The following is a 25,659-nucleotide window of genomic DNA, read 5'->3' as shown; positions in this document are numbered from 1 at the left end:
TCAAATACCATTGTGGACATGACAGTTCGAACCCAATCTCATTTCCTCTAGCAAATAAGTATGAACAAATAAGAGAGTTAGACACTGAAATTAGAAGTATAATGCAAAATTCAAGAAATTAAAATCACCAGCAAATAATATAAATTCAGACTTCTCTACAACACATGCTCACATTTTAGTTTTCTATAAAAAAAAAAAAAGTAAGCTGAACAGCAGTGTTGAACACCTTTAATTCCAGCACTCAGCACTCTCTAGAGTTTGAGGCCAGCCTAGCAAAGAGTGGCTACAGGAAGACCCTGTATCAAAACAAAACAAAACAAAATGGGTGTCCTTTATGTAATAACAATTTCAATATTCAGTGTTTTTTTTTCTTTCCACAATATTACCACTAGTAAACTTGTTGACTTTCCCCCTGTATTCCATGTCCTATGAGCATTTTTGTTTGCTTGCTTTTTTGAGACAGGGTCTCTATGTAGCCTTGGCCAGCCTGGAACCCACTATGCAGACCATACTGGCCTCACACTTTTAGACAGTCACCTACTTCTGCCTCTCAAGTGCTGGGATTAAAGGTACATGCTACCACACCTGGCGAAAAGATTTATTTGCAAAAAGATTTATTTTAACTCATGTGTATATATGTGTGGGTATCCATCAAGCCAGATCCCCTGGAACTGGAGTTACAAGCAGTTGTGAGCTACCTGATATGTATGACTGCCAACAACCAAACTCAGGTCCTCTGAAAGACCAGTACATGCTCTTGGCCATCTTTCTCACTTCATAAGCATACTTTTTCTTTTATTTATTAAATGTTTTAATTAAAATTTCCGCCTCCTCCCCGCTTCCCTTTTCCCTCCCCCCCCCCCCCGACTCCTCACGCCCCACTCCCCTCCCCCCTCCCTCTCCAGTCCAAAGAGCAGTCAGGGTTCCCTGTCTTGTGGGCAGTCCAAGGCCCTCCCCCCTCCATCCAGGTCTAGGAAGGTGAGCATCCAAACCCGCTAGGTTCCCACAAAGCCAGTACAATAAGCATACTTTTTTTTTTTTTTTTTTTTTTTTTGGTTTTTTCGAGACAGGGTTTCTCTGTGGTTTTGGAGCCCGTCCTGGAACTAGCTCTTGTAGACCAGGCTGGTCTCGAACTCACAGAGATCCGCCTGCCTCTGCCTCCCAAGTGCTGGGATTAAAGGCGTGCGCCACCACCGCCCGGCTAAGCATACTTTTTAAATAGCTATTCAAACTACAATTTCCTATTATGAAGATGCCTTATATCTATACTCTAAGTAATAAATGATACAGACTAGATGTTAATTATGCTAAATCCCTTATCAGTTCTCCTTGACTACAGGTAGCCTTGGTATGTTATTGTGGTAACTTCACAGTTATGAACAGAAGCTTATATAGGAGTGTCCCTAAATTTCATTCTGGCTGATCCTTTGCCTTAGTGAAAATGGGTCAAATGGTTTTCTAGCCAAATATCTACCATGAAAGAGATAAGGGTATTCAACCTGCATATCATCCAAGCAAATTTCTTAACTGCTTAAGTCAGATACTCACCTTGGGAGCTGTAAGGAATACCAATTCTACTGCAGTCTCGAACCATGTCCACAAAACTGGAAATTTTAAATTCTTCTGCTGCTTCCTCATCTTCATACTAAAAAGAGAAATTAAAAGGAAGATGAGCTTTGATAAGATACATCAGCCAAAGTTTCACATTATCACTGTACAGCCTCAGGATTGGTCTTAAATGGCAACTAGGGAAGGCTGGGCTCTAAAGTCAATCTCTCCTACTTATTGTCAACTAGGGAAGGCTGGGCTCTAAAGTCAATCTCTCCTATTTATTGTCAACTAGGGAAGGCTGGGCTCTAAAGTCAACCTATCCTGTTTATTGTCAAAGGCAGTCTCCATTTCTTCATCTCATAAACAAAACTCAACCCTAAATGGATTGACTGAGATGTAAATGGAAGACATAAGACCTGTTCCTCCAAGTTCCCCCAACAATCACATGGAAATAAAAGGTCTTAATCAATGCTGGGTAGAAACTACCATGACGTTACAGGCAGAAAAATCCCAGTTTTCTTTCTAGAAAGAACCCAAAGGGTTTTTTTTTTTCTATTTGAAATAGACACTAAGAACCTAGACATAAATGCCCCAAAGTTTAAGAAATTCTAAGCTTTGTTAGGCATGTCCAGTCTTTTGACACTGTAACTCTATTTTGCCATCTATAGTTTAGACTCACTCAAAAACTGCATTATCAAATTATATTAAAAAATAATAATCTTCTTGGCTGGTGGAACATGCCTTTAATCCCAGCACTTACGAGACAGAAGTCAGTAGACCTCTGAGTTTCAGGCCGTCAAGGTTACACAGTGAGACCCTGTCTCAACCAAAACAAATAAATAAAAATAAAGATCCTATAACTATTTAAATAAGCCTACAACTTTGTGTTGAGTGACATTTGCAGCTATTCTTGCCTGCTCCAGCCCTGAATGTGGAGGTTGGAAAAGCCTGCAGGAGCAGTCCCTGAGCATGGGACAGAACAGGTGAGGAAGGCAGCTCAGAAGCCCAGTGTAAAAGTTCTTTTGTCTCCACCAGGTAAACAACTAAAAAGCTTTTTTCTTGAATATTCATTTCTGTGTGACCAGATTCTGACACTGGATCTGTGATGTTTGCTAAGGGGCTTCTGGTCCAAGTTGACACTTTGCTGAATGAAGTACTTAGCCTGTCTTCCCTCCTCACCTCATTTCCGGTCATGCAGTGGAAATGCAGGTTTCTCCAATGTGCTACATAAGGCAAAAGGTATCCATAGTTGATAGGATTACAGTACAGATGGACACTATCTGATTTAATCAATATAATCACATCTGTAAGAAAAAAGCAAAACACAAAATTGTCAAAGGCTTTCCCTTCAGACACTTTCTGCCCATAAAATAGTAACTTCCACTAATGCCTGATGAATTGTAGTGCAGTAATTCAGGGTTGCATGGCCAGGCCCTGGGTTCATTTCTATTATAACGAACAAACAAATAAATCTCAAAACCAAAACATACAGCTATTTCAGAAACAATGTAACAAAAATCTAAACGTATAATTATTTAACCAAGCAGGGTCAAGTGTGGACAGTAAGGATTTTCTAGTGTTGCTGCAATGGCCTCCTAGATATGACAGTGTGTGCCCAGAATAAGTCAAAATAGCAGGCTTCATTAGCTGAAGCAGTGTACTGCAAAGTTCAACAAACTCAGAGATGCGGTACTGTGTTACTTCTTTATTTACTGATTAACTGATGACAGTGGCTGCATTACTGAAGGCTGAGCTAGAGCTACACAGGTCCTAGGCTGGCACTCATCACACTAAATTGCCTCAGCTGGCCTTCCACTCAGTACTCAGCACAGGGAGGCCTTGAACAACACTCCTGTCTCAGCCTCCCAAGCAGCTGTGATTTCAGAACTGTGCTACAAGGCCTGGCTTCTTTTTCAGGCTACACAGACCTGGCTGATCTAGAAATCACTGTGTAGACCAGGTTGGCCTTTAATTTACAGCATTCCTCACCTCTGTCTCAAAAGTGCTGGGATTTCAGATGTGCATCACCACACCTGGCTTTACAAAATACTTCAACGAGGAGATAAGTATCAAACGGAAATTACAGGGCTACTGAGTCAAGAAACAGCACCAACAGCAGGGACTCCACACTAAAACCAGTGTCTAAAATTTCTGGGCAAAGGTTCACTTGGCTCCAGGAAACTGTGAATCTGGACACTGCCTGTCAGTCTTAGAAAAGGTTACTGTGTGCAGCAGTGAACTCTGCACACAGGAAAGGCTGGAAGGAAGGAAATGCAGGCAAGTGAAAGAGCTTCTGGAAACATACCAACAGACAGCAGATTTACAACAGTCATCAACATTGGTAGATCAAGTAAATAAGGAAATCCCAAGGGTGCAAAGAAACCCAGGCAAAGTCAAGATCCCTGAGAGAGAATAATGGAATAGGGCAGAATTATTAAACTAGTCTGGGCATGGAAAATAAAAGTAGGCATAATTCCAAAAGAAAAGCGGGCTTCATTCCATGGCTCCTGTGACGGCGGTGCCACTAGACCTCTTTCTAACAACACTAAGCTAGGACTTGCTGGAAGAAAAGTGCAAAGGAAGAATCAACCCTCTCTTATGTCTCAGTACTGGGTTTCCTCATATTCCACCACCCCCAGAGCCCTGTAGACTACCTGCTAAGGGAGAAATTTTGTGATACCTGAAAATGTGAGGCACCCATCATACACCACACATGATTCACTATACACCACACACACTATACACTGAAGTGTAACCCTAAAGACTTAGGATCCAAAAACAAAACAAAACAAAAAAACTCACAAATGTAACAATTGCTAACAAATTTCGTACTCTCAATAGACTGATATTTAACAGAGTTAAACAAATAAAGAAGAAAATATGGTCAGGTGTGGTGACTTTAATCACTTAATCCAAGCAATGGGAGTGGGGGCAGAGGTATGAGAATCTCTGTGAGTTCAAGGCCAGCATGGTCTTTATACGCAGTGACTTGTTCCAGGATGGCCAGATTCTACCTAAAAAGAAGAAAGAGGAGGGGGGGGGGGAGGAGGTGGAGGAGGAGGAGGAATGAAGCAGGGAAGCTGGATATCATGGCACATGCTTATGATTCAAGTTCAAGGATGACACCCTGATTTAAATAGAGACACTGTGTGAAAAAAAAATCCCTCCAGAAGGACAGCAGCAGGAGAATGAGAAGAAGCAGGAGGACAAGGAAGAGGAGGAAAGGACAAGGGATAGTAGGGCTGGCCAGTGTGGTGGAACAAGCTTTTAATCACAGAATTCTGTGAGTTTGAGGCCAGCATAGTCTACACAGTCTGTTCCAGGATGGCCAGAGCTACATAAAGAGAACCGTTCATCGTCGATTATGTAGTAATAGTAGTAAAATTATGTTTAATATTTTTGAAATGTCTGAAAAATAAGTATCTCACATTGGCCTTTTTATGCTCATAAAGGTAGAAGCATGCTAGTTGTGGTGGCCTGTGCCTTTAGTCCTAGCACTTAGGAAACAGAGGCAGGAGGATCTCTGTGAATTCGAGTTCTCTGAGTTTGATGCCAGTGTGGCCTACATAACAAGTTCCAGGACAGCAGGATTACATCGTGAAGCTCTGCTTCAAAAATTAAAAGAAGAAGAAGAAGAGGAGGAGGAGGAGGAGGAAGAAGAGGGATAGGAGAAGGAGGGGAGAAGAGAAAGGAGGGGAAGAAGGAGAAACAGCAGCAGCATCAATCTGGTGATTTTAGCTTTCAAACTAGGTGGATATAAAAATGACTTTATTAATTTGGAGAAAAACGCTTATTTGCTAAGTATCCACTGTGACAAATGACAGGATAAAGCCAAAAAACAAGAAAAAGAAAAAACACATCTTTAGGAATTAAGCACTTTCCTTAATTTTAGTACTGATATGTCCTTGTAACTATGGTTGCAGTGAAATGTGTAACAAGTACAAGCTTCCAAAATAAATTCTGACCAGAACACTACATTTAAGGGAAGATATTTTATATTTGAGATGTTTACTTTATCTTATTTGTATGGGTGTTTTGCTTACATGTATGTCTGTGTCTCGCTTGTATTCTTGGTACATGCAGAGAGGCCAGACGAGGGCCTCTGATCCCCTGGGACTGGAGCTGTACACAGCTGAGTCATCATATGGGTACGGGAATTGGATCCAGGTCCTCTGGAAGAACAGTCAATGTTCCTAACCACTGAGTCCTGTCTCCAGCCCCCTGAAAGAAATTTTATTTTATTCAAGCCCTGCCTGTCTTGGAACTCACTCTGTAGGTCAGGCCAGTCTTAGACTCACTGAGATCCACCCGCCTTGGCCAAGTAATTTTAAATCAAAATCTGAAACAAACAAATAAGCAAACAGATGAATTAAAAAACAATTGTAATGTCAGAAGCTACATCCATAAAAGTCTCACCAATATGACCACCCAAACATGAGTTGAGCAAGGACGTTACCAATGGACATGTCTAAGTGGACAGGGAAAAGCCCTTGAAGCCTCAACTCTACACAAAAAACTACAGGCAACTGAGAAACACTGGGAGAAGGAGAGGTGGCCTTCCAGGGAAGAGCACACCAACTAGTTGTCCAGAGACAAATGGTCAGCCCTAAAAACATACGTACAAGTGACATTATATGGACTGAGAAGATTATATGCAGGAATATATATGTATATGTACTCAATAATAATTAAAAAAGAGGCCATGAATTTGAAGGGAGGGGGAAGGACATATGAGGGTTTAGAGTAGTGGTTCTCAACCCTCCTAAGGCTGGAATTCTTTAATACAGTTGTTCCTCATGCTGTGGTAAACCCCAACCATAAAATTATTTTCATTGGCCATTTCATAACTGTAATTTTGCTACTGCTATGAATCATAATGTAAATGTTTTTTGGAGGTAGAGGGTTGCCAAAAAGAGTCACACAGGTTGAGAACCACTTGTTTAGAGGAAAGAAAGGGAAGGAAAAATGTTATAATTTTATTTTAATATCAAAAATTAAAAAGAAAAAGAACCGATGAAGATAACAGTGGTGGCTCATGCGTGTAAACCTAGCACCCAGGAGGCTGAAAGCACTGTGGATCTGAAGCCAGTCTGAGTACAGAGAGAGCGCCTACCTCAGACGGAAAGAGGAAAGAAGGAAGGAAAAGGAGGAAAGGATGGTAACAAAAAGAGTAATTTCAGTCTGCTTTTTCTGTATTCGTAACAGCTTTAACTAAACTATGAATCAACAGTATTGGGGACTTTAGCATGACAGAATTCTCAAACAGTCTATGACTCAGAACTAGTGACAGCTGAAGTCAGATAATTCTTCATCATCTAATTGAGGCTTTTTGTGCATTTTGAGATGTTTAGCAGCAGCCCTGGCATCCACTAGATGCCAGTAGTACCATGGTCCAAACCATGGCCATCAAAAATGTCTTCAGACATTGCTAAATGTCCCCCAAGGGACAAAACTGCCCCCCAGCTGAGAACCACTATACTCAAGTGAGATCATCTGACATCAAATGTTTGCTTTCATGCCCTCCCCAGCTGCCCTGCAAAAGCGTCTTGTCTCTTGTCCAGTTTCACTTGTTTGTTGTAGGTCTTCTGACTCATCTCGCAGACAATTTATAATGCTAAATATATGATATCAGAGATAGCTTCTGGGCAACAGCCCACAGCAGCATCAACACACGCAGTGTCTCCAAGCCAGAGAAGGCAGACTGCAGGCAGAAAGCCTGCATTGTAAAAAGTCACACGAAAAACAATTCCCAAGGACAGCAGGACAATAGGCCCTTGTTCCTCAGCTAACCATTCACATGAAGTGTTCTTCCTCACAAGAGCAGCTTACAAGAACAAATCATCCTTGCCTCAAAGCTCAAAGTGCTTTCAGTGGGCAACAGCACACAATCTAAACCTTCGGTGAAAAGCAGCAGTAGGCAGTGCTAAGAAAAACTCGCGCACTGCCAAGAGAGAATGCCAAACCCTGAGGTCAGCTTTTGATCTCAAAGATGATTTACCCAATAAATGTATTCTGGAACCTGCTTGTTGATAGTCTGTTATGCAGTGTGTGACCAACAGAATATATTACTTAATAGGTCAATTAGGAAATGCAACTTTTCACTATTAAAAAGACAAAATCTTATCAGTTGTTAATATTAGCTACTTGGGAGGCTGAGGTCAGAGGGTTGCCAATTTCAAGACTAATTAGGACGTCACACATCATTCAGCCAATAAAGCAAAATAAGGCAAGAATTTACCAGAGCATTGAACTACTTAAAATTCGACCACATTTTCCCATTTAAAAAAATCATGCATGGGGTGCTGAGTGTATGTCTTTAATTCCAGCACTAGAGAGGCAGAGGCAGGTAGATGCCAGAGTTCAAAGTCAGCCTTGTCTACAAATGAGCTTCAAGCCATTTAGAGCTACACAAGACTCTGTCACAAACAACAAACAAACAAACCCATAAAAACAGAAACAGAAACAACAACAACAACAAAAAACCCACAGAAACAAAAGCCCATGAATTGGAGCTGGAGAGATGGCTTAGCAATTAAAGTACTTGCTACTCTTCCAGAGGACTGGGTTTCAACCCGAACACCTGAATGTTGGCTCACAACCACTTGTAACTCCAGTTCCAGATCCAATGTCCTCTTCTGGCCCAAGGACACCAAGCATACACAAGGTGCACATTCAAACATGCAAATAAAACACTCACACAATAAATTAAAATTAAAACTTTTTTAAAAAAAATCATGAATTAAGGATCCAAAGAAATAAACCACTCTCTCCTACCATTTGCCAATATAATACAAACTTACCATCTAGAATTTCTTCAGAAAATCCTGTTTTCTCAAAATCAGTGGTATTCTGGCTGTATAATCCGAGCAGAAGGTAATTGGCCAGCTCCCTGCAGCCTTCGTTGTACCTGCTGTCAATTCCTGCAAGGCAAGGAAGGCTGTGACTTAGCAGTCTTATACCATGGAACACAATAAACGCCAGTGATAAAGCCCTCATGGCTTCAGGCAGTTCAAACCAGTTTTGAGCTAAAACTAAATAAACAACCCCTTTGTTAAAAAAACAGGCTGAACCTTAAGACCCCTTTCTTGGATCTCAAGATCTACATAGATGGGAGAATTAAGTAACAAATATTACTAAGGCTGTTGATTTCTGAAAAGCATTTTTTTCTTTTGGTTTTTAGTTTACATATATAGGTGTTTGGCCCATATGTATGTGTGTGTACCATGTATGCCTGGTGCCCAATGAGGCAAGAAGAGCACCCTCCAGGATACATAAGGTCCCCTAGAATTGGAATTACAGATGGTTGTGAGTCACCATGTGGGTACTGGTAATCGAACCTGGGTCCTTTGAAAGAACATCAAGTGCTCTTAACTACTAAGACATCTCCAGCCCCATAAAAAGCAATTCTTAAGGGCAGAAAGAACCAGCAACTATGGTCTTCTATTGACTTACTAAAGATCTTGGAATACTTTCAGTTAGCCCAAGAATAGATCTCAAAGAGATCTTTATGAAAAATGTGTGATCGGTGGTTTGAAAAAGATGAAGACAAGAGGGTGGAACAATAAACCCTAATCCTTCACAAGCATCAGAAGGGATGCACTCTGAGTGTGGTGTGGTGATATATGCTCCTGCAGATGGCCCTCACTAAGGCTATCTAGAAAGGTGTGACCAGAGACAACAGAAATTAAATGACACTGTCTCCCACTGCCTCTCAATGTCTGAGGCATCCCGAGCCTACAGCCATGTGCAGGATGGCAGGATCAGGGTCAGTAGCTGTTGTCTATATGATTTTAGAAAGAATGGGTTGCAGCAGGAGCTCCAAGAATTGTAAGAGCTCCTTATCTCACTGACATCTCTTAATATTCACCCACAACAGAACAGGAGATTTCACAGGGAAGAGAACTGGGAAGACACTACCCTACAATGTACCTTCCATGATAGCATTATTATTATTATCTTCCTGAGATCAAGAATGCAAACCACTGCCACTGTGAGTCCCATTTCATGAAAGCACTGACCTAGGATGCAGAGAATCCCATCAGGCTGAGACTTGCTGCTCTGTGTCAGGATGCTCTGAACCTGGCGGAGACGGCTGCAGCTGTAACAGAACAACAGTTTCCTGAGTGTAGCACTGTATGAAAATCCCTAAAAGGCACACGCAGGAGGGATGGCTTTGTTAGGTCCGGATGCTGATACTAGTCTCTTTAATCAGAACCATAGCCTTCTCCTCCATTTTCTGGACCAGATGATTATGTATAAGTGGTCTAAAGACTACCTGGACTACTGATTATAAACCAGACTGTCAGTGGCTCTTTGGTTCAGTGAAGGATGACACCAAGGCCCCATTTATAAACAATCAGGAGATGATTCAAGAACTCCCAACGCCTTTTTACTTTTGTTGGATCTGAAAGACAAATTTCCATGCTGATTTAGGTTAATTTGGGTCTTTACCAGTCTGTATCAAAAGTAACAAACAAAAATTGACATAAATGGCTCAACAAACTCAGCTCCAATTCATCCATTTGACCACCCTCATGGAATCTCGGCACAGGAGAAACGCTTGATTTCTAGAGAGCTATTACTCCTTTGGCAGAAGGGACATTTCTTGCACCCAGGCAAAGTGTAAGAAAACATGTATTCCTAAACAATGAAATCTCTATGGACTCTTCTGCCTTCCTATCTCCCTCTATTCCTTCTCAGTAACCCCAAAGATGAGTACCCAATGTCATGGTCAAGCCTGATCCTTCACCACCCCCAGGTCTTAGCCCACACCCCACCATAAACATTTTTAAGTGTTCAGTATCATTAACCATTAGGAATGCAAACTAAAACTACTTTGAGATTCCATTTTACCCCAGTCATAATGGCTATCATTAAGAAAACAAATCACAAGTGCTGACAAGCATGTGGGAAACAGTAACCCCTATTTACTAGCTGGCAGGGATATATGCATGTAGAGGTATAAACGGGTGCACACACTATGGTAAATGGTGTGTGGCGGCTTCTCAAAATACTAAAAATAGAACTACCATATGGCCTAGCCTTAGCACTCCTGAGCATCTACACAAAGGACTCATACCTACAACAGAAATGCTGGCACATCTATGTTTATTGCTGTCAATTCAAAATAGTTAGGAAATGGAATCAGGTTAAATGGTCATCAACTGATGGATAATAAAGATGTGATAATACACATATCAGAATTTTATTCAGCTGTAAAAAAATGAAATTATGAAAATTTCAGGAAAACAGATGGAGCCGGAAAATATTAACAATGAGCTAATCTAAGCCCAGAAAGACACACATTGCATGTCTCTATTACATGCAGTTCTAGCTTTGAGTTTTCTTTTCTTTTTAAAGAATGTTAATTATGTGTAAATGCATGCAAGTACCCACAGAGGTCAGAGGCACAGGATCACTCTGGAGATGGAGTTAAGATGGTTGTGAGCCACTCAATGGTGGTACTAGGCACTTAACTCGGGTCCAATGCAAGAGCAGCACTGTCTCAGCACCTAGCTTCAAATTTTTAGATTTCTATATTTAACTTGTAATATTTGCAGAGGTCAAGATACCAGAAAGGGTAAGGAGGAGGGCAAGAAGCTTGAACTGGGGGAGAGAATGGTAGAAAACAGGTGCTATGAAGGAAGAGGGGAGAACATGGGAAGTTTATGGTTTAAGTAGGTTGGGGTTAAGGTTGTGAGGTAAGAGAAAGGAGTAGGGATGGGTTAATCAAAACTAAGGATTTATAAAAAGAAAACTCTCATGGAAACCCACTACTGTGTCATTTTAAACTATGACTTAAGTGACTGGAGCAATGGCAGTATTTAAGAGCACTTGCTGCTCTTCCAAAGAACCAGAGTTCAGTTCCCAAGATGCAGGTCCAGAACCCAGCACACACTTTGGCAACTTACACCTGCTTGTAATTTCAGTTCCAGGGGATCCAATGCCCTCTTCTAGCCTTCTGGGGCACCTGTACATACATGGTACAACACACACACACACACATACACACACACCCCTCTTGAAAAATATGACTTAAAAAGAGATGAAAGGAGGTACCCTGCATGGATGGACAATGCTGCTCCCAGAAGACATGGGCTATTAAATGAAAATCCAGTACCAGGCATAGATCCTACCCTATAAGTTATTGATCAGGGAGGCTCCAAAGGCTCCCCAAAACAAGACAGGGTATTGCCACTGCTCTTGGTTGTCTACCAAAAACAGAGAGTAAAGAGCTGGAGAGATGGTTGAGTAATAAGAACACTGGCTGCTTTTCAGGGGATTTGAGTTTAAGGCATCCACATGGTGGCTCACGACCATATATAAGTCCAGTTCAGGAATCTGACATGCTGTTCTTGCCTCCGTGAGCGACCAGGCACACATGTGATATATAGAAACGCATAAAGACAAAATATGCACATGAAAAATTTCACAAAATATATTTCAGGCTGGGCACAGTGGTGGGTGCCTTTAATCCCAACACTTTGTAGGCCAAGGTAAGTGCATTTCTTTAAGTTCAAGGCTAGCTTGGTCTACATAATGAGTTCCAGAGCTACCAGGACTCACAATGAAAGACTCTTTCTTTCTCTCTCTCTGGAAAAAACAAACAAATAAACAAACAAATAAACAAACAAAACCCTACTGGAGAAGACATCCCACATTCTCACTGCAGGACAGAGAAATACATCTGTAACTAACTAGTGAGCTCTCTCCCTGATGGCCAGCTTTCATGATGCTGGAATATATTATACAGGCTTCCAGAGGAGAAAGACATCAGTGGCTATACCCAACACCAGCCCCTGCATGCTACAATAACAACCTTCCAGGCAAGATGTGCCCACTGGTATAATAATAATATCATGAATGTTATGGGTTAATCAGCTACCTTATAACTGGATTTGAGGCCTGCTCCACAGAAGGAAATCCATGTCTGGTACTGTAAACTTGGCCCAAAGCCCTTGGCTGGGGTGGTCACAGGAACCAGGGGAAACCTAGTACTATTGTATTCTTGACTAGAAGTCATCGAACTGCTTTCTAAGTATTTGTTTAGACTCACAGAGCTATGTTCCTCCCAACCTTGCTCAAAGAAGCTTCTTTTCACACTGGGTTAGTGGTTACTGTAGAAGCTCACAACTAGTCAAAATGCTGAGAATTAAACAGGTGGCTGTGAGTTACTAAATGGGACATTCATAGGAACCCCACAACCACCCCAGCAAGGCTTGGTGAACATCACAGAAGAGGAAGAAAGACTAAGAGCTGGAGGATAGGGAGCTGTACTGTGAAGTGCTGTTTTCCAGACAGGATACAACACTGCACCCATGAACTCACAGTGGGTGTGCTTACCTGCACAAGAGCAAGCCAAAATACCTCTTCTCTTTTTTACAGGGGTGGGGGGTTGAGATACACTTTCTCTGTGTAGTACTGGCTGTGTTGGAACTTGCTCTGTAGACCAGACTGGCCTCAAACTTGCAGAGATCCACCTGTCTCTACCTCCCAAGTGTTGGGATTAAAGGCGTGCACCACCATTGCCCAGTTACAGTCAAAATTTCAACACAGCTGGGGAAAGGGTTCTTGAGCTCCCATCTCTAGCTGAGAAGCTATTGGCAGTTGATGGTTGCGAGGTGAGGAAGAGTCATTTTTACTCAGGGGTGTGGTTACACAACATAGTACAAATATCAATTCTCCTCAAATTAGCATGTAGGTTTAACACAATTCCAATCAACTGCCAAAAAATTTTATGGACATAGAAAAGTTTATTCTAGCTAGGCGGTGGCGCACGCCTTTAATCCCAGCACTCAGGAGGCAGAGGCAGGCGGATCTCTGTGAGTTCGAGGCCAGCCTGGGCTGTAGGACAGGCTCTAATGCTGCACATGCTGTGAGTTCGAGGCCAGCCTGGTCTGTAGGACAGGCTCTAATGCTGCACATGCTGTACAGAAGAACTGTGTCTTGGGGGTGAGGGGATCTATTCTAAAATATATGGGTCTAGTGAGCTAGTGAGATGACAGAGTTCCAGGCCAGCTAGAGCTACATAGTAAGATCTATTTCAAAAATTAAATAAACTATATGGTAGGCTTCATGAGTATTTATCATACTATCCTTTTACTTTTTCTGTAGTTTTATAATAACAATTAGAGGCTATGAGGAAAGAGTCATATGGAATAACAAGGTTTTAGAAGCAACAGTGTAAAAATGGCAAGATAATTTTAATATTAAATAAACTTCTTTCCCTGAGGAATGACGTCTACCTTCCCCTGTATGCTTCCTTTTTAGTCATCTCCCCACTAGAAAGACTTTGCACATTGGCCCTCTGGCCCACTTTCTATTCAGGACAGCACGCTGACTAACTGCCAAGGTTACCAAGAGCTCTTTGGTCTACAAACTTACAACCAGCCACTGACAAAAAGCATGTCCAGATCATGTGACCAAGAAACAAAAGTGTTTCCCCGGCAACTGCTGTTGAAAGCCAAGACAATACTGAAAATAGGAGACTTTTTTCCTACTTGTACCCTGTCCAGTCCAAATAAAGCAGGCGCACATAAATGTAAAGAGTGTCTTTTTTCCTTACGTAGAATATTATCCTGATTAGTGTTTTCGTATCAAATGGGTAAAACTAAATTCAGGTTTTTCCCTTTGTACGTTTTCTTGTTTCTCAGATTTAATCTTTAACAAGAATACAGCCGATCTGTCACAGAACCACGAAGCATTACAGCTACTTAATTATTTACTTTTAACTAAGAGCAAAAAAAAAAGTCCTGATGAGTTCAAAGAAAAGTACAATCACCCTATTCCCACCCATAACCCAGAATTTATCACAGTTAACATCTTGGCATATCTGCTTTATTCATATTAATGCTTTTTGAAACTATATGCATAAAATACTAGTTTATTGTCCTTTCAGAAAGAATAAAAAACTTGTACAAAACTAAAGTTTTCATTGATTCTAATAACCAAAGGTTAAGATAGTTCGTTATGTGTCTACATGAATATACCCGATAGTCTACAGCAACACTTTTGCAGCTCACAGTACCTGAGCAAGGCTGGTACATCCTGGATAGGCCTGTGTTTGTTCACAACTTACAGAGTTTTACCTTCAGAAGTCATGGAGTGAGTGTGATGGCCAGTTTAATGACAACTTGACACAAGGTAGAGTCACTGCCACAAGACTGGGCTGTAGACAAGCCTGTAGGGTATTTTCTTAATTAACAATTGAAGTGGGAGAGTCCAGCCCACTGCGGGTGGGGCCACCCCTGGTCTGGTCGTCCTGGGCAATTATAAGAAAGCAAATTAAGTAAGTCATGGAGAGCAGGCCAGTAAGCAGCACGACTCTGTGGCCTCTGCATCAGTTCCTGCCTCTATGTTCCTATCCTGTTTGGGTTCCTGTGCTGACTTCCTTCAGTGATGAACGATAAGGAAGCATAAGCCAATAAACACATCCCTCCCCAGTGCTTTTAGTCATGGTGTTTCATCGCAGCAATAGGAACCCTAATAACAAGGGGTAAAGACATTTACCACCAAACCTGGGCTGGATAGGAAGGACCCCATGGTAAAGAAAAGAAGATTCTCCCAAGTTGTCCTCTGACCACCATATATGCACCTAGAGAGCATGTCCCCCACCCAACCAAGTAAGTAAAAGATAAATGTAAAAAAAAAAAAGAACAACAAAAACAAACAAAAAAACTCCACAAAACAACAAAAAACTCATGGATAAACTGAGGATAGATATAGCTCAATGGCAGAACATTTGCCTGGCTCTGGGTACAATCCCTAATACAGAACACACACACACACACACACATTCTACAATTGTTTCAGGGTGGTAATATAGCTCAATGGTAAAGCACTTACATAACAATATCCTGGATCCACTCTTCAAGACCTCAAAGAAGAATGCTGCTTTTACACTATTATTAATTTTTGGGTTTTCCTTAGGTTTAGAAACAGTTTAGGCATGAGAGATGACAACTCAATTGTCACCAATGGGCACATAACAGAAAAGTGGAGCCTTTGGCATTCTCAGGTTCACAATTGCTTTGCAAGCTCTTGGAGGGTGAAGAGAACCCGAGGCTGCCACCATGGCTGCAGAAAGCTACAGTGGCAACAACTTGGCTATCAACCCCCAGCTGGAGGGTGAGCCAGACACCTCTGGAGAGCCAGCCTGAGCTAGTGTTCATGCTCTCATGACACATGAGCAGATGCCTCCTTCAAAGGCCAGGAAACCCATGCATGATCTTTTTCTACTCACTAGTTTCCCAATTACTTCACCATTTAAACTAGAAAAGATGCTACAAGCTATCCAAACCAGTGTCTAGCTTAAAAAGACACTGAACAAATGACATGTCTCTGTTCTTTTCATGAAATTCTAGTCAGTCAGCAGCCTTGGATAATCTTTCACACAGGTTTGGCCTTTTTTCCCCCCTGGAAAACTCCAGTTCACAAGTGATATGTATATGCCAGGTGTGTGCAGGTGACTGTGAAGGTCAGAAGAGAGCATCAGATCCCTTGGAGCTGGAGTTGCAGGCATTTGTGAGATGCTAGCTTGGGTGTTGGATACAAACTCTTTGCAAAACAGCAAGTTGAGTTGGTGGTGGTGGTACATGCCTTTAATCCCAGCACTCGGGAGGCAGAGGCAGGTGGATCTCTGTGAGTTCGAGGCCAGCCTGGACTAAAAGAGCTAGTTCTCCAGGACAGGATCCAAAGCTACTGAGAAACCCTGTCTCAAAAACAAAACAAAACAAAAACCAAACCAAACCAAACCAAAAACAGCTGAGGGGCAGGTGAGATGGCTCAGCAGGTAAGAGCCTTGCCACCAAATAGGAGAGTCTGAATTTGGTCTTGGATCCATATCGTGGGTGAGAGAACTGACTCCTACGCTGTCCGCTGACCTCCACACACATACCTCTCCAGACCCCCGGTTCACAGGTGAGCCTTTACTAGAAGTGTTCTGAAAACAGCAATGACATATGAAATGACACATACTTCAATAAATGACTCTATTGGCTTAACTGATAGCAGAGTGAAGGGAAATAGGTTGATTCCAGGAGGTCAATTAAAAGTCACTGACAGACACACAACTGTCACCTCAACAACTGGGAGTAGAGATGGAAGGGTCAGGACTTCAAGTTGTGTTGTAAGACACTATTCCTGGGAAGACCAATCAATGTCTACTCATCCCAGATTGGGAACTTAGGACAGACCAAAGTAAGGAAACCACTGAAGTTCAACTTGGTGAACCAGTGAGTTTTATTGGGGCTCCTGACAGGAGCAGAAATGACTCACAGACAGAGCTGTCAATGCAGGCGACAGTGCACAAAAGCAGGAACCTGGAGCTCACGGCACAGACTACAGACGGCTCAACAGGTCAGAGTGTCTCTTTCAAGCAGCTCTGGTGATCTCCATCTCTTCCAGGTGGACAGAAGATCAAGCCATATTCAAAAGTAGAATAAATGATCCTGCTGAGGACCCAGCTCTCCGACAGAGTGCTTGCCTAGCAATCCCAGAGCACTGGGACTGGTCTCAAGCACTGACTGGCTTGACTGCAGCGCCATAGAAAGAACAAACACAGTAAGTATGGAGTCTAGGTATGGCAAATAGGAATACTCACTGAATAATTCAGCTTTTCTGAACTTTAGAGATTCTTCATATTGCAATGCTAGAGGGAATCACAGCGAGAATAACAAAGGCTACCATATCCGTATTAACCTAGACTTCAGGTCTAGATCAGAATGAGCTCACTACAGGACTGAGACAGATGACGAGGCCTGGTCTTTAGAGTAAAGCTACTACCATCTACTTCCCTTGTCAAAATTAAGAAACTTGAAGAAAGGCAGAGGCAGACATGTGGCAAGGCAACAAATACCATTTCCACTGATGTCCTACACTGGTGACAGGTAAGACAAATGTTGCTGCTATCATGACCAAAAGCGGTTAGCCACTAGCCATAAAATGGCTCACACTGACACACATGCGGTATGACTGAAGAACATCCGACTATCACGCGGTGGTTTGAACAAGAATGGCCCCCACAGGTTCATATATTTAAATGCTTAGGGAGTGGCACTCTGTTGGAATAGGTGTGTCCTTGTTAGAGGAAGTGTGTCACTGGGGTGGGCTTTGGGGTTTCAAACGCTCAAGTCTGGCCCGGTGTCTCTGCTCTTCCTGCTGCCTGAGGATACAGATGTAGACCTCTAAGCTACTTCTCCAGCAACATGTATGCCTGTGTGCCAGCATGCTTCCTGCCATGATGACTGGACTCTGACCTGTAAGCCAGACCCAATTAAATGTTTTTCTTTATAAGGATTGCGGTGGTAATGGTGTCTCTTCACACAACAGAACATTGACTAAAACACCCACCTCCACACGACCCCAACACTCCAGTGCAGTCTCATCCTCATTCTAGACAGTTCTATCACTGGGGTACAACCATACTCATTTTCCCTTTCTTTAATAATACACACATTTTACTTAGGTTAGCAATAAGCCAGATTCCTCTGCTTCTAGGGCGATCTGACTAAGGAGGCATGTTCAGAAGCTGTGTAGAAGCATCTCTCTTTTTTTTTTTTTAATTTTCGAGACAGGGTTTCTCCGTAGCTTTTTGGTTCCTGTCCTGGAACTAGCTCTTGTAGACCAGGCTGGCCTCGAACTCACAGAGATCTGCCTGCCTCTGCCTCCCGAGTGCTGGGATTAAAGGCGTGCGTTACCACCGCCCGGCTTAGAAGCATCTCTTGTAGGGGCACTGACTCAACTAAGAGGACTACTCTCCTCCTCTTATTATGAAAACTACCTGCTAATGTCACCAAATAAAGCACAGAAGCAGCCTGGCTCCTTGATAGCTTTACACCAGAAGAGGCCTGTCTCCTCTGGAGAACATCTTCTGCAACAGAGAATAAATATGCAACTCACGCTCGCTAAGAATCTCTTACTAACTACTGGATGTAATTCCTTACAGATCACCTGATTTAAAATGGTTAAAAGCTAATATTCAGTTGAAACTTATACCTATACAAATTTCATGAATTTGTATTAATAAAGATGGTAAATTCAGCCAGGCAGTGGTGGCTCACACCTTTAATTCCTGCACTTGGGAGACAGAGGCAGGTGGATCTTAGCCAGCCTGGTCTACAGAGTGAGTTCCAGGACAGCCAGGGCTACAGAGAGAAACTCTAGTCTTGAAAAACCAAACCAATATAAAACAACAAAAGGACGCTAAATTCAAGAATTCCAGAAAACGAGTCATCACAAACAGAAAATGCCATTAGAGGTCTGCTTACTGTAGATATTTTCCGTGCTGCTCCTTCCCTCTGGCTGACTGTGAACACTTCTCTCACTTCCTGCTCTTTGTAAAATCAGCGCCACAATATTCACTCAGGAAGCACCCACAATTATCCTCCCTCGCATCGCTGACTGTTATAAGGATGTCAAATACAATCGAACGTGGAAGCCTAGGTTAGATCTCAGAATAGAGAGTTCATTTGGGGAAATAAAGTTCGGAGGACTAAACTCCAGGTAAACAAAAGTTTACTAATTAAAGTGTTGCACCAACACTGACGCCTTCGTTGTAATAAATGCGCCATCGTTCTGTATTACAATTCATCTATAAGTCTAAAATTATTTCAAAACTGAAGTTTGTAAAAGGCATGGTAAGGGTCCAATGAGATGCCTCAGTGGGCAAAGGTACGTGCCACCAGGTCTGACAACCTGAGTTAGAATCCCAGGCCTCATGTGGTGGAAGAGGAGAGAACCTACTCCCTCAAGTAGTTCTGATTGCCATACCATAGGCACCAACATGTACACACGTGTACACACGCAGAGTAAATAATTTAAAATGTTAATATGTTAAATAAAACCAGGTGTGGTGGCACATACCTTCAATTCCAACACCCTGGAGGCAGAGGTAAATGGATCTCTCTGAGTTTGACGCCAGCCTAGTCTGCAGAGCAAGTTCCTGGTCAGCCAAGGCTATACATTGATACCCTGTCTCAAATATAAATAAAATACCAAGTAAGCTGCCTTTTCTTCAAACTAGGCTTTAAATCAAAGGTGCCAGTTTTAAGTACCCAAACTATAATGCCTTATTCTTTTTAATTTTTTCCTATTGACGTATTCACTTATTTGTCTGGGTTGTATATTGTATGTGTTGGCACACATATCTCACGGCATATACACACAGGTGTGGAACTGGGTTCCTCTGTCTACCATGTATCCTCAGGCTTGGTGGCAAGCACCTTTACTGCTGAGCTACCTCTACAGACCCTTTGAAAATAAATTTCAGGGCAAAACCAAAAGTTTAAGTTGCGTAGCATGGAGCGCCGAAGTTGGGGGACACTGCCACATTACTGTGCTATAGGGATGTCACAGAACTGAAGGCACACAGCAAGCGCACTGTCACCCCAGACCTAAGCGCAAAGGCAAACAGTGAGGCCACTACCTCTGGGCAGAAATGAAGCTACAAATCTTTTTTTTTTTTTTTTTTTTTTTTTGGTTTTTCGAGACAGGGTTTCTCTGTGGCTTTGGAGCCTGTCCTCGAACTCACAGAGATCCACCTGCCTCTGCCTCCCAAGTGCTGGGATTGAAGCTACAAATCTTAACAAGCAGATCTTTGTGCTTCTCCTAAAACCACATTGAGCCTTCCTAGCCAGTATTACAAGCTGCTTGGGGATTTTTGAAGAGTTTTTGTTGTTACTTGTTACCTCAGCCAGAGTCTGAGGTAACATAGACTGACCTTGAACTGGATATACAACCAAAGAACTTCTGAAGTTCCTGAAAGAGATTCTTCTGCAGAAAAATACTTTGAAGTAGATAGGGCAGTATATTTCAGAAAGATTTCCACTGATTCCTTAGTATTAGTTCAGATAAGTTAGGTTATTTATACTTTGGTTAAGGAAAAATCCTAGGGCCAAAGAGATGATGGTTGTTCAGTAGGTAAAAGTGTTTGCTGCTAAGACTCATCGATCTGATTTTAATCCCAGGGACTTAAGGATCTACAGAGCAGGAGAACCTACTCCAGATAAGCTGTTCTCAGATCTCCACACATACCCTGTGGCACATGTTTTGTGTAAGCGCATGTGCGTACACACACACACACACAAATTTCTTTAAAAATTTTTGAAGCCAGGCAATGGTGGCTCATGTCTTTGATCCCAGTACTGGAGAGGCAGAGGCAAGTGGATCTCTGTGAGTTCAAGGCCAGCCTGGTGCACAAAGTAAATTCCAGGGACAGCTAGGATGGTTACACAGAAAAACCCTGTCTCAAAATAAAAAACAAAAAAACAAAAAAACAAAATTTTATTTTTATTTGAGAGAAAGTCTCATTATTCAGTCCTCGCTGGTCTGAAAAAGATATGTAGACCGTGCTAGTCCCAAACTCACAGGCATCTGCCTCTGCCTCCCAAATGCTGGAATTAAAGGAGTATATCAACCACCCGAAACCAAAAAACTTTTTATTCAGGCTGGAGAGATGGCGCAGCAGTAAACAACACTTGATACTCTTGCAGAGGACTTCGGTTTGATGCTCAGCACCAACATGGTGGTTCACAACCATCTGTAACTCAAGTTTCAGGAGATCCCATGACCTCTTTTGACATCTGCAGGCACCAAGCATGCACATGGACATACACACAGGCAAAACAGTAACACATAAAATGAAATTTTTTTAAAAATCCAAATAAAAATTAAAATTTTTTTTTTTACTTCAAAACTCCAGAGACATTTAACTTCTTTCTCTTGCTCACTCTCGGTTCTAGAGTGATGGAGGGGCAACCATGTGGTGCAGTAACAGCCACCACAGCAGAAGAGACAAGAGTGACAAGTCACACTGCCGAAGCGTTTACTGAACAGGACTACAGTGTGATTCTTATGCACATTTCATGAACCAAGAGCAACTCACAAGCAATTTGAAAAGGGAAAGCGACTCTAATTCTACATGCTTGGGAGACAGAAATCGAAATTACCTGATAGACAGTATGATGACTATCACAACCTGAGAAAGGAGTCTCTAATTCTGAGGACAGTACTTTCAATTCTGATCTCCATTCTCCATCTATGAGAATGGACTCCCTTACTCAATGCACTTGCACTATCTACAGTCTCCAGGAATGTAACTTCACTAGTTAAGCCTGCCTCTTTCATCACTGGAGACAGAGAGCAACAAAGAAACCAAACTCCAAGAAAGAAACCAAATGTAGCTGACAACAAAGTGCTGGGCTGAAACCTGACATGAACCTTCAAATGGCAACGTGAGGGGAAAGCCAGGCATAGTGCCAAAGGCCTGAAATCTCAGCACTTGGGAGGCTGGGGCAGGAGGATCAACCAAGTTCAAAGCCAGCCTGAGCTGCAGAATGAGACTTAATTCAAAACCAGTAGGGAAAATAAGGCAAGACCTGAATAGTAAGAAAGGCATGTCCAACTACAGGGAGGTGGAGAAATGAGGGGATCTTTTATCAAAATTCCTTTGATGTTAAACCATGCACGGTCTAAAGCCAAGTTTTAGTCAAACCATTTTATGCAAAATTCAGGGTTTAGACATGACTAATAAAGTCATCCAACATATATGTCTTCATTTTAAAATATGTATGGATGTCTGTATGTTCGTCTGTGTGAGTGTATGCTGCCCGTGTGCCAATGCCTGAAGAAGTCAGAAGAGGGCACTGGATACTCCCAGCTCTCTATAGATCTTAACGTAAAAACACTATCTTCAAGACAGTAAAGAGCTCCCAGCACTGGGGAGGTAGAGGCAGCCTTGTCTACATAGTTAGTTCCAGGCCATCCAAGGTTACTTACTGAGAATCTGTCTCAAAAAAACCAAAGGGAAACTAAGAAAAAGAGAAAAAAAAGAAACTAAGGAGTCAGAGAAGACTCGGTGAGTAAAAGTGCTTCCTGTGCAGGCCTGAGAACTTGAGTTCAATCTTCAGATCCACTGTGCATGGAGAAGAAATCACCCTCTTGACCTCCATACATGTGCCATGGGACCAACGTGCCTGCCCCCCACAAAGCCACTACTAATAAATAATAAAAAAATTTAAAAAGAAAGTAAATAGGCCAGTAAACATACTCTTCTAACCCCAGCACTCTGTGGAGACAGGCAGGGAAATTACCACAAGTGCAAGGCTAGCTCAGTCAACACAGCAAGTTCCAAGCCAGCCAGGGCTATAATAGTGAAGACCCTGTCTCAGAAAAAAAAGAGAAACAAGAAGCAAGTAGGTAGGTCTCATTTATTTTGGAAATAGATTTTTATGGTAAAGTTGCTTTTCCACCCTCAAGTCTCAAAATATTCAAATGAAAAGCCTGCAAAAGAACTGGGTGGGTAAAGGAGTTCGCCACCAAGAATGCTAACACAAACTGGATCGAGACCAGCTCGGTGGAAAGATTCAACTCCCCAAAGTTGTCCGGCCACCAGAGGTGCTCTGTGACACATACACAGAACTTTGTTAAGCAAATAAAAGTGTAAAGCTGGAGAGGTGGCCCAGCAGTTAAGAGCATCTACTGCTCTTGTAGAGGGGCTGAGATCAGGTCTCAGCACCCGTGTCAGACAACTTACAACTGCCTGTAACTCCAGCTCCAGGGGATCCAGCGCCTTTCTGGACTCACTGGGAAGCTGCACTCATCTGCACATTCCCACATACAAACACGGTACATTCATACTTGAATCCAAACTGAAGTATTTTAAAATGCAACTATTTTTAAAATTCAAGTAAAGGTTACTGAGCTTGTCATGTGGATACAGTTCAGAGGGAGAGCGCTCTGCTGCCACGCACAAGACCCCAAGTTTCATCTCCAGCACCACTCCAAACAAGTGTGGCGCGTGGACACTCGCAGACAGACACCCACCCCTGCAGAAAGCCTAGAGTTATCAGGTGGCTGCTCCGAGTTCTGAAGCATCCTGTTCAATATTCGTACAACGTTCAAATACATTCAAACAGTGGTATTCTCGGGCAGAAGCACTCAAGAGAGACTGGAGGCCGTTTCCACAAGCGGTTAACCACTACACACTGTAAAGAGCAGAAAGAATTCCTGAGGGGCAGAGGAATTCACACAGTGTCAGAGTGGAAGCAGAGCAGGACTCCTAAACACATTGTTTCATTACTATCTAATCACTTCGCTCTTCTTCCACTGCCAGAACGTGTGAAGGAACCCTGGGAAATGAAAGAGGAGAATTAGTTTGGGGGCTCGCAGAATGGCTCCTTGGGTAAAGGCGCTTGCTGCCAAGCCTGACCGAGTCCAATCCTGGTGACCCACATAGGAGAGAGAGGAGCAAAGACTCCAGGCAAGGAGTCCTCTAACTTTAATACTCTCACTGTGGCGTGCACACAGGCAGGCAGACAGACACAGAATAAATACATTTAATTTAAAAATTCAGAAAGAAGCCAGGCAAGGTGGCTCATGTCCCTCATCCCAGCACCGAGAAGCAGGTGGGTCTGAATTCAAGACTCTGTCTCAAAAATAAATATAGTTTTTGACTCTTCACAAACAACACCCCCTAGGTAAAAAAATAAATAAATAAAAATAAAACCCAACAAAACTCTACAGAAAACAAGGCTGAATGTGATACAGCACTTGCTAACACATGCAATGTCCTGGAATTTGCTCCTCAACACTGGAGGCTCATACATTCACACATACACACATAAATACCCAAACAAGAGCATAGAAAAAGCAGTCCAGGCATAGTGGCACAGCCTTTGATGCCAGCATTCAGGAAGCAGAGGTGGGTGAGTTTAAAGCCAGCCTGGTCTACAGAGTTAGGGCCTGTCTCAACTTAAAAAAAAAAAAAAAAAAAAAAAAACAGAATACAGGAAAAGCCATTCTAACGTATTAGTTGACAGCCCCCTTTCAAAGGAACAATAACATATTTGCTTTGCCAAATGGCTGCAAGTAAGCAAACAAAAAAGCCTCCTCTGATTTAATGACAGGTTAGCAGTGCTCAAACCTCAGAGACTCTCCCTTCCCTTTTTTATAGGTTCCTTCTGCAACATCTCCATCACTCCAACCAGCTTGGTCACAAACAATGCCCAGATTATCAAGGTCAGCCCCAAAGACAGAAAGCACAAATCGGAAACAGACCTTCTACACAGAAAAGGGTAGGAGGCCCTCCCTAATTATCTATTCCCCTCCCCGTGCACCGACACTCGTGGAGCACTCTTGGATTCTAACAGGGTCCTGTTGTCAGCTCTTTTGGGGGTCCTGGGCCCTCTCTCCCTATCCATCCAGGTCCCCCCCTTACGCCCTCAATGACCTTCACATCCCGGCAACGGGCGGGGGGGGGGCTGGATGCAATGGCCAGGGATAGGTGACGGGAGGCGCTGCCTATGTGTATGTAGGGGGCTAGGAACATTAAACCGAGCTACGGTCTGGGGCAAAGGCTCTGGACACCTAGGAGCGCAGGCAGGGGTTCGTGCGGTTTCTGGGGGAGCCACTCGCGTGAAGACAGGGCCTCTAGCGGTGGGTTGTCTGTGTGGAAACCAGTCCGTGGGAAGGGGATGTCACAATAGGGTCTTCCCGGGAACCGCGGTGGGTTGTCGAGCTTCACCCACAGCACTGTCCCCCCCGGAAGGACGCCGTCCCCAGGCAAACGTTCTTCGGGGAGCCGTTTCAAACAATCCTCCGCAAGGAAGCCATATCAGACCACGCCCTGCCGCCCGAGGCGTAGCCGCCCCACCGCGCATCCCGGGCCACCCTTTGGCGGCCTCGACCCCGGCGTACCTGACGGAGGCCGCCCCACGGCCAGAGGTGCCAGTGAAGCGCGCGCGGGGCAGTCCCGGCTGCTGTGTGGCGAACGAGTCCATGGAGGCTGGAGGTGGAGGACCACGGGGCCGCGGAGGGTCGCTGGGGCCGGCACCGCAGCGGGCCAGCGGCAGGGCGGAGCGAGGGCGCGCCGAGGGGGCGGGGCAGGCGCGCGCGGGCACGTGGGGGCGGGGCGGGAGCGCGCGCAGCGGGGGCGTCAGAGAGCTCGGGGCCGAGCGCTTGACCGTGCGGCTTTTGGACCGGACCGATTCGGGGCGCCCCGATTCCAGGACAACACACCATCAGGCCCTAAGGTCTTGCAGCGTCGCGGGGATTCGGTGGGGGACAGCAGCCATACTCGCGGACGCGCCCTGGGCGGGGACTCGCGTCAGC

The 25,659-nt window shown here is 43.4% G+C and overlaps 1 protein-coding gene across 3 annotated transcripts in view; it reads right to left on the bottom strand.

Annotated features, from left to right (window-relative positions):
- Window positions 1-25,409, bottom strand: part of Dnaaf9 (dynein axonemal assembly factor 9) — a 141,484-nt gene extending 116,075 nt beyond the window's left edge. For 2 of the 3 annotated variants that reach the window (XM_057780317.1, XM_057780318.1), the window contains exons 1-5: window positions 25,246-25,409; window positions 9,570-9,649; window positions 8,352-8,471; window positions 2,731-2,855; window positions 1,549-1,645 (exon numbers count right to left, since the gene is read on the bottom strand). In XM_057780317.1, coding sequence (XP_057636300.1) covers window positions 1,549-1,645; window positions 2,731-2,855; window positions 8,352-8,471; window positions 9,570-9,649; window positions 25,246-25,328 — 505 coding nt within the window. In that variant the 5' untranslated portion in view covers window positions 25,329-25,409. Of the gene's footprint in view, window positions 1-1,548; window positions 1,646-2,730; window positions 2,856-8,351; window positions 8,472-9,569; window positions 9,650-25,245 lie in introns of those variants that run through there. The other variant, XM_057780319.1, reaches the window with a different exon arrangement.
- Between the last annotated feature and the right edge of the window lie 250 nt (window positions 25,410-25,659).

Source organism: Chionomys nivalis, chromosome 9, assembly GCF_950005125.1.
Source record: "Chionomys nivalis chromosome 9, mChiNiv1.1, whole genome shotgun sequence".
Classification (NCBI taxonomy): Eukaryota; Metazoa; Chordata; class Mammalia; order Rodentia; family Cricetidae; genus Chionomys; species Chionomys nivalis.
Note: the sequence above shows the minus strand (reverse complement) of the source record. Positions and strands in the feature narration are given on the sequence as shown.